The sequence below is a fragment of the Vulpes lagopus genome, chromosome 2, assembly GCF_018345385.1.
Source record: "Vulpes lagopus strain Blue_001 chromosome 2, ASM1834538v1, whole genome shotgun sequence".
Lineage (NCBI taxonomy): Eukaryota > Metazoa > Chordata > Mammalia > Carnivora > Canidae > Vulpes > Vulpes lagopus.
In genome coordinates this window covers 144,407,427-144,426,921 of record NC_054825.1, presented here as the reverse complement: position 1 = coordinate 144,426,921, position 19,495 = coordinate 144,407,427, and the positions used below count along the sequence as shown (strand labels likewise).

The following is a 19,495-nucleotide window of genomic DNA, read 5'->3' as shown; positions in this document are numbered from 1 at the left end:
AGAGATTATTGCCACCACTCCATAGTCAAGCTGACCAACTTCTGCAATGGCTTTGGGTGGGGGGATGGGTGACACTGCACTTCCCAATTTTTAGTTGTATGGAGAACTCATGGCCCCGTCATAGACTCTTTCATTTCCAGTTGAAGTTTGATTACTTAGACATCTTTGTGGCCTGCAGGATCCCTTAATATTTGTTTCCTTATAGGATGTGTACATCTAAGGTCCATTTAGACCTAGTTTCGTCCTACTCAAACTTAAAGGGTCAGACAAATTGCCTCTCCCAGCTATTCTAAAGGCCCTAGCACCCTGCACCAGTTAGAAGGATTGGCCTCACTGAATTGGGCAGGAAAATTCTCATAATACCAAACACTAGAGATGTAATTCCCCAAGAATTCCAAGCTACCTTCTTCATTCCCCTTGGAAAGGTGCACAAAATGGTGCCTGCATTCCTCCAAACATTTGCTCTTCTTCCTCGGGGTAGGTTGTACCCGATGACACACACTGAGCCTGGGCTGGTAGTTAGCCCTCCAGCCTGGCCTCCTGTGGCAGACACCTGGTGATTTGTGAATCATCCGCCCCGCTTCAACTGAGATGAGCCAGCTACCTTTTGTTTTCCAGTGAGAAACACTCTTACTCAGATTTTCAGTAAATAGTACGCAACTTTGGCAACAATTGAATGATGGGGAGGCGGGGCAGGGAGGGCAACAGAATGCGGTCTAGTCTAGTGGCTCCATGGGAGACTTGGTGTCAGCAGTCCTGGTCTCAGCACCAGCAGCCTGTCTGACTCACTGTGGGCACATCACATTGTGTTTGCTGGATGGCTTTTGGATCAGAAATGACTGTGGCTCACTTGGCTGAGTGTCTTGTACATGAGTTGTTAATGAAGCACTTTAACAGCAGATTCATGGATTAATATGTTGTCCCCACAGCAGGTGACTAACTAGCCTTTAGAGAAGACTGTCAGATATCTGTCAATGGTGAGGAAGATGGATTCGTAATGGGATGGGGTGTGAGACATTTCTGTAAGCCCAGTTACTGTGCACCCCACAAGTAGAATGAATACCTCCTAGTGGATTGTGAGGTCTCCTGGGATCACCAAGTCTCCCAGAGGCCTTGGAGGTACTCCTCACCCTCTGGGGAATGATTTCCCTTGTCATCGCTGTGTCAGTTTGGGTCCTCCAAGAGGAAGACCCTAAGCTTGGATTAGGTGGGAAAGAGATTTATTGGCTGTGAAGGTTAAGGAGAGAGCTGGAGTGACTGGGGCCCAGGTCAACAGGTCTGTTAGGCATAGTAGCTCCCATGCCTAGGAGCCATGACATTTTTAGGGGTCCATGAGAATGTTTTCATTTTATTTATTCTAAAATCAGTAGAAAATGAGGTGCCTGGGTCAGTGTCCAACTCTTAGTTTCAACTCAGGTCCTGATCTCAGAGTCATGAGATCGAGCCCTGCATCAGGCTGTGTGCTCAGCATGGAGTCTGCCTGAGATTCTCTCTCCCTCTCCCTCTGCTCCTCCTACTCATTCTCTCTCTTTCTTTCTCTCCTAAAATAAATAAATAAATCTTTAAAACAAAATCAGAAGAAAATAATGAATGTGATAATAACGAATAAAATCATCAGCCCCGCCTAAATTGTGTTCATCTTTATACTAAAATATAATCTTTAATATGTTCTAAGGAGGAGCAGATCCACTCCGGCCAAAGTGCCCAGGGCTCTCGAAAGTCAGAACGCGGCCCGGCTGGGGAGGGCCTTTGGGACAGCAGAGAAGGCTGATACCAGGGAGGGGAAGGCCAGGCCAATGGGGAGTTACTGAGGAGCCCAGGTCAGGCGGAAATGACCCCTCCCCAGCATCTTGCTACCCTTAGGCACCAGCTGAGACCAGCCCAGTGTATGTGGCCTTGGCACAGGCGCCTGAGGGACCCAGAGGTGAGGCAGCTGGAGGCTGTCAGTGAGATATGGTCCCTGCAGCAAGTTCACCCAAAGGTGGCATGAGCAGCCCACCTCCACAGCCCCCACCAGAAAGTACCAAGGAAACAAAATAAGGGCTCTCCACCCAGTCCCCTCCCATTGCTCCCCCTCCCCGCATATCTTGGCAAGAGACTCTGTTTCATTACAAAGAGCAGTCAATACTTCCTCCCTGCCTTTGTTTTTTTTTTTTTTTTTAATTTTTATTTATTTATGAGAGAGAGGCAGAGACATAGGCAGAGGGAGAAGCAGGCTCCATGCACCGGGAGCCCGACGTGGGATTCGATCCCAGGTCTCCAGGATCGCGCCCTGGGCCAAAGGCAGGTGCTAAACTGCTGCGCCACCCAGGGATTCCTCCTCCCTGCCTTTGACACAGGAGCGCCCAGTGAGCACAGGTGTGTTACGGAGGCTGGCTGGGTGCATGTGTTCTCTATTAGCAAAGTATTCTTGGGGAGGCCGGGCCCCCACAGCCTGGGCGTGGGGAGCTTAGTGGAGAGGCCTGCCCTTCCTTCCAGTTCAGAGGTCCTCTGATTTGATTCAGTCTGACATTCTGATTCCTTTTTTTTTTTTTTAAGATTTTATTTATTTATTCATGAGAAGAGGCAGAGACACAGGGAGAGGGAGAAGCAGGCTCCTTTTGGGGAGCCCGATGTGGGACTCAATCCCAGGACCCCGAGATCACACCCTGAGTCGAAGGCAGATGCTCAACCACTGAACCACCCAGGTGCCCCCTGACATTCTGTGTCTTTGTTTAACATCCCTTCCCAGAGTCAGCAAAGTGGGAGTCCGTCAGCTGTTTCCAGCCTGCAGATATGCTTATTTGGCATATACAGAATTTTTAAAAAGTTGCGGTGGTGGGTGTTACCGGTTGAATTGTATTTCCTCAAAACCATATGCCCAAGTCCTCACCACTACAACCACCACCACCTCCCCCAGTACTTCAGAATGTGACCTTATTTGGTGGTAGGGTTGTTGCAGATGTAATTAGTTAACATGAGGTCATACTGAAGTAGGTCCCTAATCCAGCATGACTGGTGTCTTTGTAAAAGTCGTTGGGAGGGTGGGGGTGGATTTAGACACAGAGAGACATGTGCAGAGAGAGAATACCACGTGAACATGAAGGTGAAGATCTCTTAGCCAAGAAAGGCCAAAGTTGCCAGCCAGCCACCAGATTCCAGGAGAGAGCCTTGGAACCAATTTACCTTGACCACCCTCAGAAGAAACCAACCCTGCTGACACTTTGATCTGGAACTTCCAGCCTCCTGCGCTGGGAAAAAAAATCCATTTCTGTTGTTTGTGATACTTCATTATAGCAACGCTAGCAGACTCAGACAGGGGGTATCTTTTTTAAATGGATAGATGTGCTATGAAAATTTATATTTTGAGCTTCAGTGGGAAAAGCCTACAGCACCGGGCTGGATGTCGGGGCACCAGCTGGGAGCAGAGGGATGGATGCATTCAGTGTTGGGCCAGAGAACCTAACCCATGCAGGGGCTGCCACTCTTGCCCAGCCGTGTGAGAATATGGGCTCAGTGCCATCTGATTCTCTGAGTTTCACAGAGAAGCTTGTTTTCTATTTCTCATTGCTGATGAAATATGATTTCAAATGTTGGCAATGAATCGATCACTCGACTTTTCCCCTGGACCCACTCCACTTCAGTGGTATACTTGATCCGGCTGGCCCTCTGGTCATCTGAGCCTGTGATCTTTATTTACTCACAGTTGCATGTCTTGGCAAGATGCTAAGAGAAATTATAGTTAAACAAGGGAGATGGTTCAGGGGGTTGAACAATTTGCCGCCAGGAGAAAGCAAGCCTTGATTTATTCACCTCTCTCCTCTGCCATGTTGAGGTGAGGACCTTTCTGAGACTGTATCTGTGCTTTGAATAACCATTTGTCAAGGGCCTATTGCACACCAGATGGTGTGTTAGAAGCAAAGCAAGTGTCCGGTGCAGGAAGGCATATCTCCTTCCTAATACCCTTGTTGCTATTGTGCTGAGTATAAAAGGGATTGTTGTTAATCAGGCACTGCATAATAAAACAAAATATTAAGCTGTAATTGTTCTGAACTTATAAATAGAAAGGTCATTGTCGTGAAGCTACAATGCATCACATTCCTCCATTGCCGCAGCTTACGTTGCTAATAATGACGACCAGCCTTTGCACAAAACAGACAATGGGGAAGGCATGGTACCAGAATCATTAATGACATTCCTTTATTTCATTGTAATTGTATTAGCCAGTCACAATGTGCCAGGCCCACGGTGAGCACTCCACATGCGTAATCTCATGTAATGCTTGGACCAGCCCTGCGAGGGAAGCATTTGGTTCTCCCTCTAGAGATCAGGACATTGAAGTCCAGAGATGTCCAGTAACTTGCCTGAGGTCAAGCCCTGCTAGGACCCAATCCAGGCTCTCCTTCCCCTTCCTGCTTCCTGGTTACTCTCTTGCACCAAAATGCCTCTAACAGAGGTCAGGTAGTCGACCTGTGGGCCCAGAGCCCACGAAGGCCTTGCCAAGGGTGATGTCCCAAGTCCAACCTCCTGAATCCCAACCCTGTCTGCATATTCTGTTAAAGAGGCAAAACTTGTAACCTAGTTTGAAGTCAACATGTTAGTTTCACTAAAAAAAAAAAAAAAAAAAGACTTGGGCAGCCCGGGTGGCTCAGTGGTTTAGCTCCACCTTTGGTCCAGGGCCTGATCCTGGAGACCTGGGATCGAGTCCCGCTTCAGGCTCCCTGCATGGAGCCTGCTTCTCCCTCTGCCTGTGTCTCTGCCTTTCTCTCTCTCTCTCTCTCTCTCTCTCTCTCTCTCTCCCCCTCTCTTTCTCTCTCTGTCTCTGTCTCTCATGAATAAACAAATAAAATCTTAAAAAAAAAAAAAGACTCGCCCACATTTTGTGTGTATTGTAAAGATGAGCAGGAGGGTCCCTCTGTGCCCCTTTAGGAACAGATGGTATGCTGAGTATGTTCTTAGAAGTCTTGTAACTCACAGAAGCCTTGGGAGAAGCAGGGCCCTCCTGGGGTCAGGTTCGGTTTCTTTCCACAGCTGCGTTCAGCTTGTGAAAATTCCAGTGCTCTGCAGCTGATGCATCTACCGCTGTAGCTGTGTATTTTGCTTCTACCCAAAGTCGGGCAATGAGAGAGAGTGGACAGTTCTGGTCTTGTACTTAGCAGAGCACGTGGAGCTCCGTGCACTCCCCTCCCAGCCAGCAACCCCATCGGCCCATGGCCAGACTTCGTGCGCCCCTAACTCATCCACTTCTTTGCCACACACACCCCCCGATCGCCTTGGAGCAAATCCTATCATCGCACTGTGTCCCCTGAACCACCACCAGCAGCCCCCCTACCTCACCCCGCAATTCCCACCAGCCTGCCTTACGCTATGTGTCACCCTGTGATTTTCAGGCCACTACATGTATGTGGACTCGGTTTACGTCAAGCACTTCCAGGAGGTAGCACAGCTCATCTCCCCGATGACCACAGCCCCCATGTCCGGCTGCCTGTCATTTTACTACCAGCTCCAGCAGGGGAATGACAATACCTTCTCCCTCTATACTCGGGATGGGGCTGGCCTCTACGAGGAAATCTGGAAGATGGGCCAGCCAGGGAATGCTGCCTGGAATCTGGCTGAGGTGGAGTTCAGCGCGCCCTACCCCATGGAGGTAGGTGTGCCCTGGCCGGACCCCTCTGCAGGGGTGCAGCTCAGGCCCGGGAGTCTTTATCTTCCTTCCTCTCCACCCCCTGAGACTCCCTCTGCTTCCCCCTCTTCTTCTCTTGTTCCTCTGTCTTCCTGCTGCCTACTATATTTCATGGGCACACATCCCCTCTGAACCTCATACTGTGGTCACGAGGCAAAAGAGATGAACACCCTCTAGGTGAAACCCACTCATGAACTTCCATTCCTGAGAGCTAGGATGAAGCGTTCCCTTGCTGGAGGGAAGAGTCTTTCCAGAGAAAGAGAGAAGGAAAAAAGAAAAAAAGAAAAAAGCCAACTTATTTTCTTCTCTCCACCTTTACAATATAAAGAATGTCATAAAAATGAGAGATTTATGATTGTGGCCCCACTTTGAATCAGGGCTGGGTGCTTTTGTTTTAAAACTTTTTATGGTTATGTGAGTGATAAATATCCAGTGCAGAAGAATGAGAAGATTTAGGAAAGCAAAACATGCTAAAACGGCCCAGGCTGACCCTGCAGGGATGAGTGAGAACACTAACATTGTGGTGTTTGTTATTATGCGCCTTCTTTCTAAGCACATATATTAATACACACCTGTATCTGTGTTATATTCCAGCACTTACGACAATCCAGAGTAGATAAAATTATCCCCACATTACAGATAAGAAAGGAGAAAAAAAAAAAGAGAGCCCCAGCACTTGATCTTTTTTATCTAGGTCATACAGCTGGTGAGTGCCAGGCACTTAGGAAAATTCTGGACTAAATTCTGACCTAGAGCTGAAGGCAGATGCCTAGACCTGTCTGAGGACTCCAGAGGGCTACTAGAATCAATGGGTGCAACATTGTGCTTGCAGATTTGGGGCTGTATGTAGAGTCTCAGTTACCACAGATTTATACATATTCCTTCCTTTTCACTTTGTGCTTTTTGTAAGGTCTCCTCTAGTTCCCTTTAAAGTGCAAAAGAAGGCAAAAGAAGTGGATTCTTCTTTGCATGCTTTTTGGTGATGCCATCTGCTCACCTGATGTGGGGCGCTTCAGAGAGCATTGGGATTGGATGGGTTTGTGACATGTTCTGTCCACTGAAGACAGGCCTGCCACTCCCTTTGCCCCCTTCAGCTCCCGCCCTACACCCCCATACAGCTCCAGAGATAGCACACTGGATGTGTGCTCTTTCCTCTCCCAAAGTCTGACGAGGCCTTGATTTGCTCTTGCAGGCCAGTGGAAAATTTTTTAAGTTTGAGTTATAGGGAGGAAAAGAAATGCACATACTGTTTCAGAAAGTTTTCCTTCTATTAAAGTCAAATGAGTCACACACACAGTGACGACAGTTTCTTTTGCAAACTCCTTCCATCCGACCATAAACTCCTTGGGCAACATTTGTGTGAGTGCGGCTCTGCCGAATTTTCATTTACATCCGTGCTTGAAAAGTCACAATCCTGGACACTACTACACTTCAGTATGTATCCCTCGGGTTCCCATGTGCGTTTGCTCCAGCAATCTGACTCATGATGCTGCTACTGTTTGCTAGTGGAAATTGCCAGCAAGAGAAACTCGCTCCGCAGAAATCAGTGAATTGAATGTCACCATATTCTCAAATGAATTTTAAAAAGGAAAACAAACATCTAAGAACCTCCCCCACCCGTTCCTCCCCACCCAAGAGGGAACACGCTGGCACATGGGCTGTGATTTGCAAATTTGGATCAGAAGCATTCTCACCCCACCTGCTCAGTAAGACCAAGCTCCATCATTCACTTTATCAGCGGGCACCCTGAAAATGAAATGTCACGGACCTGAGCTATGTTTGTGGAGTCCATGGCCCCTTCTCACTGGTCCATGTCTGTCCCCTGTGTTCTCAGCCTCCCCGACCTTTGCCAGCAGCAAACATCCAGGGCCCCTCTTAGATTTTGCAGAATCCAAGGGTCTGTAGGACCACCGTTTTTTAGCTGAACAGGACCATCTTGTCCACACTCTTTCAAAACTAGGGAAACGAAGACTTAGGGAAAGGAAGGAACCTGCTGGGGCTCATTGGTGGCTAAGTAGGCTCAAACCTGAATAGGAGTTCCAGAGAAGTCAACCTGGAGAAATCCGCATGCATTTAGTACAGAGCTCAGTATGCACCTGACTCTGTGCTGGGGGCTTTATATACCTTATCTCATTTAATCTCCTTGATTGTCCCACGAAGTAGGGGTTATGCCTATTTTATAAATAACAAAGGCAAAGCCTTAAGAGGGTTCGCAATGTATTCAAGGTCACCTACTTAGTACCAGAAATGGGATTTGAACTGTGGTCCGTCTGCCTCCAAGACACCCTTCTCTTTAGAAGAGGTTTGAAAAGTAGAATCCTAGGGGTCAGGTCCAGCCTACAACTATTTGCCTGGCTGGTCTCTAGAGTGGTGGGTTGGGTTTCTTCCCCTGTTTTTTTCCATGTTTGTTATAGTGTTTAAATAAATGGCCAACACTGAAATAGCCAAAGATTTCCCAGGAGAAATCTAGAGATCCAGGTCCTCTTGACAATTGGGTAGGTCCTGACACTTCAGGCCCAAACTGCCACACATTAGCAACTGAGGAAGCTGAGAAGCAGGCGCCCCTATAGACTGAGGTTGGGTTCCCCATTTCAGGGCAGTCTGCACCCGATCCTGCTGTATCACACCAAGCTCATGTCATGTGTTTATGTCACCTGCCTGGCCTGAGTTTCAGACCCTGCCAACGTTGCATCCTCTCGTGTTAGTTCACCAGAGTAGGCTGCACACTTGGGTGGTTTCCCCACTGCATCCCCCACTGTGCAGCGCTGTGTGCACTGCTCCCCATCCCCAGGGGCACCAGCAGAAGGTAGCAGATGGACCTCAGAGTAGAAGCCGGTGGCAGAGAAGGGAGAAAAATGAGAGCTGAACTCATGGACAACCTCATGTTCCTTCTAACCATCTGGATGTGCCTGGACATGCTGAAATGCTGACATCCATACATAGCATTTGGGGCCTGATTTTGCCTTTGCAGACAAGTAATAGTCTTCGATCTTGCATCCTTGTCCAGAGCCCTCACAGAGGATTTCATGTGTGAGAAAAGGGAAAGAATCCCACAGTGCCTTACTTCTCTGTGAAGTGCAGTTGGAAAGCCGGGCCTGCTTTCCTCAAGTAGTTCGTTGTTTCTGTAATGACGTAGGTCATTAGCAAATTGTCGATTCTGTGGTTCTGTCGGAGAGGGATACACACTCAAGTAAGGGGGAAAAATCCACCAATAAAATACAACACAGGGCTCAGTACTCCCTCCCCTAGAAGAAATGGTGGCTCAAGTCGGGAGCTACTTGAGATTTAGGAACATGATTCCTAACATTTGCCTCTAACCTATCACCACCTGATTTGACTGGCACATCATGATTTTTTTAAGATTTTATTTATTTATTTATTCATGAGAGACACAGAGAGAGGCAGAGATATAGGAAGCAGGCTTCCTGCAGGGAGCCCAATGCGGGGCTCGATCCCAGGACCCAGGGATCATGCCCTGAGCCAAAGGCAGACACTCAACCACTGAGCCACCCGGGTGTCCCTGCCACATTATTTTAAATCATAGTTAAGAGGGTCCCCTGAATGACTCCATCCATTGAGGGTCTGGCTCTTGATTTCGGCTCAGGTCATGGTCTCAGGGTCATGAGATCAAGCCCCATGTTGGGCTCCATGGAATCTGCTTGGGGTTTGCACTCTCCCTCTGCCTCTCTCTCTCTTTCGAATAAATAAATAAATCTTTTAAAAAATCTGTAAATCATGGTTGAGAGCTCTGAAGCCTAACAGAAAATCTGTAAACCTGTAGCAATACCTCATCTTCCTCTGCAGGTTATTTTTGAAGTTGCTTTCAATGGTCCTAAAGGAGGATATGTGGCTCTCGATGACATTTCTTTCTCTCCTGTTCACTGCCAGAATCAGACAGGTAAGCATTCTCTTTTTATTCTGGCTCACAGAGGGAGTTTTCTTGGTAGATGCCTGTGGTTGGGACTTGATTTAATTCTTTCTAATTTTCTCGCCTCTCCTGTTATCTCCTCCTTTAAAAAATTATTTAATCAAATAGTCATTTTTATGCTACATTACTCTTTTTTTTCCCCTGACAGAGTGAATTTAATTTTTTTGACACCACAGGCCAGTTGTCATGTGTTAAGGAGCTTTCACTGTCCCTATCTACTAGGTAATGAAAATTAAATACAAACACATTCCCTCCTCATCTTTCTCTTTTTTTAAAAAAGAAGATTTATTTATTCATGAGAGACACAGATTGAGAGAGAGGCAGAGACTTAGGCAGAGGGAGAAACAGGCTCCATGCAGGGAGCCTGATGTGGGACTGGATCTCAGATCCTGGGATCACGCCCTGAGCCGAAGGCAGACACTCAACTGAGCCACCCAGGTGTCCCTCGTCTTTCTCTTTAAAGGATATCTTAGATCATGTACAGGTGGCTGAATGGGTGGGAAAAAATTCTCAAACTCTCAAGTCGGATTATAAAAACTCTAATTTTATGTACTCAAGATCTATAAATGTCTCCATGTTTAAAGATGCTAATATTTGGTGTACATTATCTCTATGACAGTTTGTGATATTTATAGTATTTACTTAATTTAATTTCTCTTTCTAAGTTAAATCCTCAAATTCTTTTATCGCGGCCAATTTTGTAATTTCCATAAACTTAGTGTTTGGAAAAGAGAGGAAATTTTTACTTTCTGGAAAAAAGGGAAGCAAATCGATTCAAAATAAATTAGAAAACAAATGTTCTAGGGGTGCCTGAGTGGCTCAGTCAGTTAAGCATCTGCCTTCAGCTCAGGTCATGATCCTGGGGTCCTGGGTCCGAGCCCTGTGTCGGGCTCCCTGTCCGCAGAGAGCCGACTTCTCCCTCTCCCCACCCCCCACTTATTCTCTCTCTAATTATCTCTCTCTCTCAAATAAAGAGATAAAATCTTAAAAAAAAGAAAAGAAATGTTCCAGAATGTGAAGGATGACACTATATTCATGATAACCCAGATTAATGCAACTGACCTTAGCTGTTAGTGTTTTTTTTTTTTTGAGAGGCCCCAGGGGGGCAGTGATTCTCCCATCTTATTAATGAGCCCTCATTCTGAGCTTTAGAGCATGAAGTAAAGTTTTGAACCTGGCCTTTGTAGTATGACTTTCACTTAAGATAGAGTTGGTGTCTAATTTCATAGGGCTCCAGATACATTTCACAAGCAAGGGGACTGAGAAAGATAATGTTTTCTACTTGAGCTAAAGTGTTACCTCCAAATTAGAGAGAAATACTCTGATGTGTTAAAACCAAATATTTTTTTACTAATTCTAATTTTAAAAATGATCTAGCAAAATGGAACCAGACTAGATATGCATATTTACATATTTTCATTAAAATTATTTAATCCAAACTATAACCCCAAGATTAAAGAGGTCTCGAAGTTGGACAGTTCCCTACTCTCATAAGCTAGTATTTCAGTGGTGTTATCGTAGTTGCATAACCTCTTTATCATTATTTTTGGAAAGTTTCTCCTATTTGTCACCAGACATTTACATTGAACTTTTCTTTATTTTTATTTTATTTTATTTTATTTTATTTTATTTTATTTTATTTTATTTTATTTTATTTATTTTATTTACATTGAACTTTTCTATTTCCAAGTTATTCATATGGGAAAAGGGGTGTTTATTCAGTATCTGCACAGGGTTGATGGTGGGGTGAAGATGCAGGTGAGAGGTTAACAGTATCTACTGAACCACCTTACAAGTAATGTTTGAAAACATTAGTCTCCCTTTTAAAAAGATACAGAATCTATGTGAGGGCTTTCCCACCGACTGGTGAAAAGAAAAGAAAGATTCCAGCAAAATAAGGACTATTTGTTAAAAGGTCCAATAGCCCCTCAGTCTGTAAAATTCAGCCCACATACAGGCCCTTCCTCTGCGGGGACCACCAGCGATTCACAATTTCATGTAATTAGGTTAGCCAAGGTTCCATACTGGTCTTCAGAACTTCCCAACCTGGCAACTTTGCTTTAAACTGGTTTAATTGCATGATCATGGTGTTCTGCTCCAAAGTCGGGACTTTGGATTCACATCACTGCTCTGCCACTTGCAAACTGTGTGACCTTGAGTATGTTAATTAACCTCTCTGAGCTTCTGTTTCCACATTTGTGGGACAAGGTTAGGAGGATCTGTCCTCCACAGTTGGGAAGATGATGAGTTAATTTCTGTGAAGGCCTTAGCAGAATATGGCACAACAGAAAATGCTTGGCCATGAGGCTTCGTGTGATTTACTTAACTTTCAAAATATGCCCATCCTTTCCCTGGGGACCAGGGAGTCAGATTGAAACTGAGGAGAACCAGCAAAGGGCACCGCTTTGGTGAATGGGTGAGCTGAAGCCTCCTTTGTGCCGTTCCTTCAGCAGCTGTGGGCCAGATTCTGAGTCTTAGAAGCTGAGCCCTCCGTTTTTCATACTTCATCTTACATTTCACAAATAGTTTATGCCCTTCTGTTTCATAACAGGTGCCAACATTTTTTCCCTTATCTTGGTTAGCTCCAGACTTGTTGTCTCTGCTTTTCCCAGCTGGATCTAGCATTTTCTTCCCTCATCCCCTTTAGTAGGCCAAGACAGGAATTATTTCAACATATGAAGCGTCTCGTTCCCACCATCTGGTTGGGCTTAGTGTTAATCCAATCTCCCAGACCTGGGACCCATCACAGAGTCACAGGTGTTAAACACCAGTGTCATGTCGCTCCCCAAGTATTCCCCCAAGATGCTGCCACAGAACAGTGAGACCTCCCCACGCCCCCTCCTTGAGTTAGGGCAGTTCCCTTTCCAAGCCTTTCCCACCCACAACCTCCCTGTCCTCCACCACATTTGGCTTAGCGCCTGGACCATGGGAATAAGCTCTCATTTTAAACTGTAAAGCCTTGAATGGCTGACAGGTGATTCCACTTATAGGGATCCTGTCTTAATGCTCAGCCCCAAACTGAGAGCTCCCACTGCTCTGCCATATATAGGCCCAATCTCCTCTCGGGGCTTGGGTCCACCCTAGCCCCAGGCCAGGGACTGGAAGGGTCTTGATACTCGTGGATATAACCCTCAAAGGTGTCTTCCTGGGCCTAAATGCCATTTATGCCCATTTGCCAACAACACACTGCCCTTTTGATATCTGATTAGAAACCTGGCTCTGGTCGTTGCCTTGGTTACAGCTGTAGCGGCCTTAGCTCAGACCTCAAGCATCTCCACAGCCTGGTCAGTGGCCCAGCCCCAGCCCCTGCTCCATCAAGATTCCTCAGTCTGGCGCCAGGTCCTACTCACACTGTCTCCCAGCCAACTTCGAGCTGTCTCAGCCTGCTTTCGGGCTGGCTCGGGCTAAAATAAAACTCCTGTGGCAGGTTAGCAGCCTACAGAGCATGCTGTACCCAGATCTCTAGAGCGCTGCAGGGGCTGAGGATCCCAAAGCCTGCTGATGAGCGTTTACAGTTCTAAGGCTGGTACGGAGTCCATCTCCATGAACCTCAGGGTGGGAAATGCTGCCAAAGATTCTTCTCCAACAGCAGCACCCTTCACCTGATTAGAGGATCTTCAGAACCTCTCATTTCCAAAAAGCTCAAGTGTCAGAGAGCAAGTCATTAACTACATCTTACATTGTGATGCTTTTTGGTACCTTGCTCAAAGGGCCTTCTTCCTTTTTTTTTTTTTTTTTCTTTTCTGATCGACTGATGTTCAAGGGCTGCCAACTGCCTCTGATTCCTCCGTATGCTTCAAAGGGGTCATTATCGCTCAACTGTCATGGCCACTTGGCCCATATGCTCTGAAACCAGCCTTAAGCAAAAGCTTTCCACCTACCCCAGATCTCTGGCGTGCTCATTTTAGGTCACAAATAGGCCCTCTGGCCCCCTCTTCAGGAATTAGATGCGGTCTCATAGCAGAAGCGGCGTTCAGAGTGGAAGAGATTTAGGCTTTCAGTTATGCTTTTGAGATTTTCTTTTTATCAGGCCTCCTCAGGACCCCAGACAAATCCATTTCTAGGGCTAGGTATTTAGCAAAGGAATAAAATCATGTTCTCAGAAACATCTTTCCTGAGTGGCTCAGTTTGTCACCATGGAGAGAACTGATCTGTGCTTACTTTCAAGTTTTAATACCACCTCTCACCTCTCCTGCACACATAGTAAATGGGTTATGGTTCTCTTGTGGCTGCCCGGGGGAATATTCCTGGGGATGTATTCCCAATGAGTGATTTTTCTGACCTGCCATTCTCTGTGTGCTGGCTTTTGGGAGTGCCATACCATTTTCTGGGCCAGGCGGCTATCAATGGTGCATTTTCAACTACTTTTTCATTACCAGGTAGCAGAGGGGTGACTAAGACTGGAGACCAATATAGGGTTTCCTTTGGTTGTAGATCTGCATAGGGAGGCTGGTGTCAAAGGAGACTCATGTGAATGACATCCTCATTTTTCAAAGACTTTATCTTCGTGGCTTAAAGATACTCCTTGATGCTCACAGAGCCAGCCCCAGCAATGCGTGGACCAACCCACCAGTCTTAAAGCATTGAGAATGCTCTACATTTCCTTTTCTCCTCTCTGGTTCCTCAGGGTGCTCACTTTGCACACTTGCTAGGGCATGTCACCTAACATACAATTGGAATCTAATTATGTAGGAACGTTTTGTTCCTATTCTTTTTTTCTAATGTGGTGGTGATCACTTTTTTCGTGCTTTTAAAACTTTATTTATATGTCATTTTAAACTCAGCCAAAATTTGCAAGAATACTATAAAGAACTCTCATATAAGCTTCACCCAGGTCTAAGTTGTTACCATTTTACCAGATTTACCCTATTGACCATTTAAGAGTAAGTTGCAGACATTATGTCCCTTTGCCCCTAAATACTTCAGTGTGTATTTTCTAAAACCCAGTGCATTTTCCACAGTTAACTGCCATCAGATAACTATAAAGTTTAGGAAATTTAGCTACTGATGCAGTATTATCAACTAACTCATGGTCCACATACTAATTTGTCCCAATCCTGTCTTTTTTTTTTTTTTAAGATTTTATTTTTTTATTCGTGAGAGACAGAAAGAGAGAGAGAGAGAGAGAGAGAGAGAGAGAGAGAGAGAGGCAGAGTCTCAGGCAGAGGGAGAAACAGGCTCCATGCAGGGAGCCCAATGCGGGACTTGATCCCAGGACTCCAGGATCATGCCCTGGGCCGAAGGCAGATGCTAAACCGCTGAGCCACCCAGGGATCCCCTCAATCCTGTCTTTTATAACTCTTTGCTTTCTGGGACCAAGATTGAATGTTGGGTCCCTTATAGCATTTGGTTGTCATGCCTCTTCCATCCCCTTTAATCTGGGCCAGCTCCTCAGCCCACTTGATGGTTTTCTTGCTTTGGAAATTGAAGCATTGAGAGTATAGTGAGGTTCTGTCCATAAACGGCTTCCTGTTTCATCATGTCACTGCTCCCAGAACTCAAATGTTTCTCTAGAACATTTCTCTTTCTCTGGCCCTAAAAACTTAGGCCAGCGTATGTCAGCATGCAGAATGGATCACAGTTGGCTACATTAAATGTATCCCAAACTGTGGCAGTCACATCCCCTCTGGACTCAGACAATCTGAACAGTGAGATTTACAATCACTTGTTGCAGTACCAAGTTATTCTCAAAACAGCAGAAATCTTTTATGTTCCATTCACTCCAGGCAATCTGGAATGAGGTGGTATTTATAGACCAGGGTAAATGATACCAGAACTCAGCAAAAGCCAAAATAATAGCGGTATGGGTGATGAAATTGGTGTGACTTTTTGGAACAGTGAGGTTTATACTAAGCAATGATTTTCTTCAAGCAGATCAGCTCCTACTACTAATGTCAATTATAAATAGCAGCTGAGCTGGTGACACCGAGATTGATCAACAAAGGAGAATTATTTCTGGAAAATATTATTTCTAAAATACCTGTCTTAAGAGAAAAATTAAGAATTCTTAAAATCTTTACCTTTTTCTTTCTCTTTAATTTTCTATGAATGAATTTGAATCGTGAAGAAATATGTGAATAATTGCTCCCAGTTTTTATGTTATGAAAGGAAATTTCTTTTGAGGTCTGATATACTTCTTTATTTTTTATAGAGAGTATGAACAGAGTTCCTTCCCTCTATCCCCTTAGGGAGGAAAAGAACAATTTTCCTGTCATGCTGAGATGTTAGTTTGATGCTAACCTGTCAGCATGCCATTAGGGTGAAAATATTTTGTTGTGTTTTCTTTATTTGGTCTCCCTGGCTCAAATGTGTACGTATTTATCAACCAGTTGATGTAGTCCTTTGAGATTGTTGGGTCTGGCATTTTCACTTTGGTTCTCCTTTGTCCAGAGCTTCCTTTCAGTGCCATGGAAGCCAGCTGCAATTTTGAGGAAGATCTCTGCAACTTTTATCAAGATAAAGAAGGTCCAGGCTGGACTCGGGTGAAAGTAAAACCAAACATGTATCGGGCCGGAGACCACACATCAGGCATCGGTAAATCAGGAGTCTGTGCTTGTGGGGATGCTGGGGGTTGGGATGGTGTTCATGCTCCATCTGCCATTCTTACTCCACACCAATCAAGACAGTGACTTACCAAAAAAAAAAAAAAAAAGCAAGCAAGCAAGAAAAGGCAGCTATAAAGAAGCAAAAATGATTGGTAATCGTATGTTTAGCCATTTTTTTTTAAATTGGCATTTAGGTTGCTATGCTAGCACAACAGTCTGCCAGTTCTTTAAACAGCCAAACCTTTAGAAATTATCTTGCTCTTCCCTTTAGATAAATAAGTAACTTTAAAAAGCTATTAGATTCTAATTACATAAAACATCCAGAAAATGCAAATCATTAGAAACAGAAAGCCAATTCTTGGTGGCCAAGGGGCTGGGGAGTTACTGTTTAATGGGTAAAGAGCTTCCTTTGGGGGTGATGAAAATATTTTGGAGCTGGAGAGTGGCACTCGTTGCCTAACATTGTGAATGTACTAAATGCCACTGAATTGTAGGCTTTAAAATGGTTACAATGGTAAATTGTATGTTATGTGTATTTTACTCAATGAAAAATAATTTTGTACGGCACTAAAGGCTATAAAAACTATTGGAAAAGGCTGGGGGTAGGGACACTTGATGGTTATGTCTACAAAGAACTGTAAGAAAACCAATTTGAGCTCCCCTGTGTAAGGATTAGCTACCTAATTACTTTGACAGCATCCCCTGTGAAGCCCACTTTTGTAGAGACTGGTGCAAAGAGCTTGTTTCAAGGGTTAGTGTCTAGTTCATTTATTCAGTGGCTATTTATACACTGGGCACTGGGTGTGCTCACCACACTCTGATGACACTTCAATTTCAGAGTAGCGTACTCACACAGGCCCTAGGAAGGGCCTTAAAAGGGGCCCTCACAATTTTATACTTGTAATCATGACTTCTTTTCTTACAGGTTGCTTAACTTATAGAAATACAGGCACTACAAAGACCTATTGTCACCTTGGCCAGACTCACTCCTGGAGGATACACTAGTGAACAGATCAGGTCCTGTTCTCACTGGCTAGCAATCATCTCAATGAGCAAGAGAAGTGTTAGACAATTATATACACAAATAAACTTATAATTTACACATTGCGGTATGTGCTATGGAAGAAATGAAGAGTGGGCTCTGAGAGAGAATAGGAGAGAGATCCTGAGAGGAGAGAGTATTAGCTGGGAGAGTGGGAGGAATCCAGGCAGAGGGAACAGCATCTGTGAAGTCCTTGAATATGGAAAGAGCTGGACAGCCCCAGCAGTGAGAGGGTTACAGCGGCTGCAATGGGCAGGAGAGTGGAGGAACATGATGTTAGGATATAAACCATGGGTGTGGCAGGCCAGAGGCCAAATGGCAGGCATTTGGGATTTTTTATAAAGGAAATGAGAAACCATTTAAAGGTTTTAAGTAAAAGAAGAGTAGAATTCAATTCGGGTTTCAAAAACATTGTTCTGGCTGTGCATGGCCATCTGTATTAGTCCACTCGGGCAGCCATAACAAAGTACCACAGCTTGGGTGACCTGAACAGCAGAAGCATATTTTTTCACGGTTCTGGAGGCTAGAGGCACAAGATTGAGATGCCATCAGGGTTAGTCTCTAGTAAGATCTCCCTTTCTGCCTTGTAGATAAATGGCACCTTCTCATTGTGACCTCACATGGCCTTCACTCTATGTATACCAGTAAAGACAGAGAGGTCTCTGGTGTCTCTTTCTCTTCTTGTGAAGACATCAGTTCTGTAGGATTAAGGCCTCACCCTTATAACCCCATTTAATTATCTCCTTAAAGGCCCAATTTCCAAATAAAGTTGCATTGGGAATTAGGATCTCAACTAATGGATTTGTGGGGAGACATCACTCTGTCCATATCACTACTTATGTAAGATAACCCAAGAACCTTTTGTCAGATGAATTAAATCACTGGATAAAACAAAACTAAATACAAAGACCAAGGGAGGGATCCCTGGGTGGCGCAGCAGTTTGGCGCCTGCCTTTGGCCCAGGGCCTGATCCTGGAGACCCGGGATCGAATCCCACGTCGGGCTCCCGGTGCATGGAGCCTGCTTCTCCCTCTGCCTGTGTCTCTGCCTCTCTCTCTCTCTCTCCCTCCCTCTCTCTCTCTCTCTCTGTGACTATCATAAATAAATAAAAATTTTAAAAAAAAGATTCTCTTTAAAAAAAAAAAAAAACAAAGACCAAGGGAATAGAAGGAAAATTGATGAGGGGAGGAGCAGAAAAAGGAAAGAATGAAAAATAGATAGTATTTTTTTCTTTTCTACCCAGGCTTTCTAGAATACGTGGATCTGTTTTAAGTTTACTGTAGGGGTGATGGAGCAGGTGGGAGGGGAGGTTCTTGACCTTATGTTTCTTTCTTTTTTTTTTTCCTTTAAATAAGGAAATAATTGTTCTTCCTTGGACCCTTTTCTTGCACAGAGAAGGTACTTGAAGATCTTTTCTGGTTGAATGGCAAGCTGAAACAAAATCGATTTTGGAGATGACACAGATCAGTCCCTAAGAATACTCATGTAAAATAATCAAACTTCGAAGGACTATCAGACCAGTCTGTGATCTGTTTCCACTAATCACTGCAGGAATAAGAAGGAAAAATCTACTCTGGACCTTACAGTCACTAGGACCGAGTATTAGGTACTCAGTCTGTGTCACTTGATTGACCCAGACAGCTGGAGCTCCAAGATGATTTCATCCCTTTTGTTTCATGAGAAGCACAAATCCTAACTGATGACTAGCATCTGAGCATATTGCAGATGGAAATCTATACTAGTTTATGAAGTTTACTGAAATTGAAGAAGTTTTTTTGATAATAGAGTCACAGGATATATCCTGTCACTTAAGCCACAGATATTACAAAATGCATCCTATCATTTAAGACCCATGGAAATAGTCTCTGTTGGCAAATTCTACTGCTCTTAACCAAATTTTGCCACTTGACACTTTGGCCTAGATTACTTAAATTTTTCATCACTGATAGCCTAAATGTTTTGTCCTGTTTGCAGGGTACTACTTGCTGGCCAACACAAAGTTTACATCTCAGCCTGGCTACATTGGAAGGCTCTACGGTCCCTCCCTGCCAGGAAACTTGCAGTATTGTCTACGTTTTTATTATGCCATCTATGGGTTTTTAAAAATGAGTGACACCCTGGCAGTTTATATCTTTGAAGAGAACCACGTAGTTCAAGAGAAAATTTGGTCTGTGCTGGAGTCTCCAAGGGGTGTTTGGATGCAAGCTGAAATCACCTTCAAGAAGCCCATGCCTACCAAGGTATAGTAGAGCCAGTGCAATGCTTTGCCCTTTGTTCATCTTTGGTTTCTGGGCTGGGTTAGTGAATTTCTGTTTAAT

At 44.7% G+C, this 19,495-nt stretch overlaps 1 protein-coding gene across 2 annotated transcripts in view; it reads left to right on the top strand.

Moving 5' to 3' along the window:
• Window positions 1–19,495, top strand: part of MAMDC2 (MAM domain containing 2) — a 149,596-nt gene that overhangs the window by 77,863 nt on the left and 52,238 nt on the right. For both annotated transcript variants that reach the window (XM_041745102.1, XM_041745103.1), the window contains exons 6-9: window positions 5,370–5,626; window positions 9,467–9,560; window positions 15,981–16,124; window positions 19,152–19,417. In XM_041745102.1, the coding sequence (XP_041601036.1) occupies window positions 5,370–5,626; window positions 9,467–9,560; window positions 15,981–16,124; window positions 19,152–19,417 (761 nt within the window). The remainder of the gene's footprint in view (window positions 1–5,369; window positions 5,627–9,466; window positions 9,561–15,980; window positions 16,125–19,151; window positions 19,418–19,495) is intronic.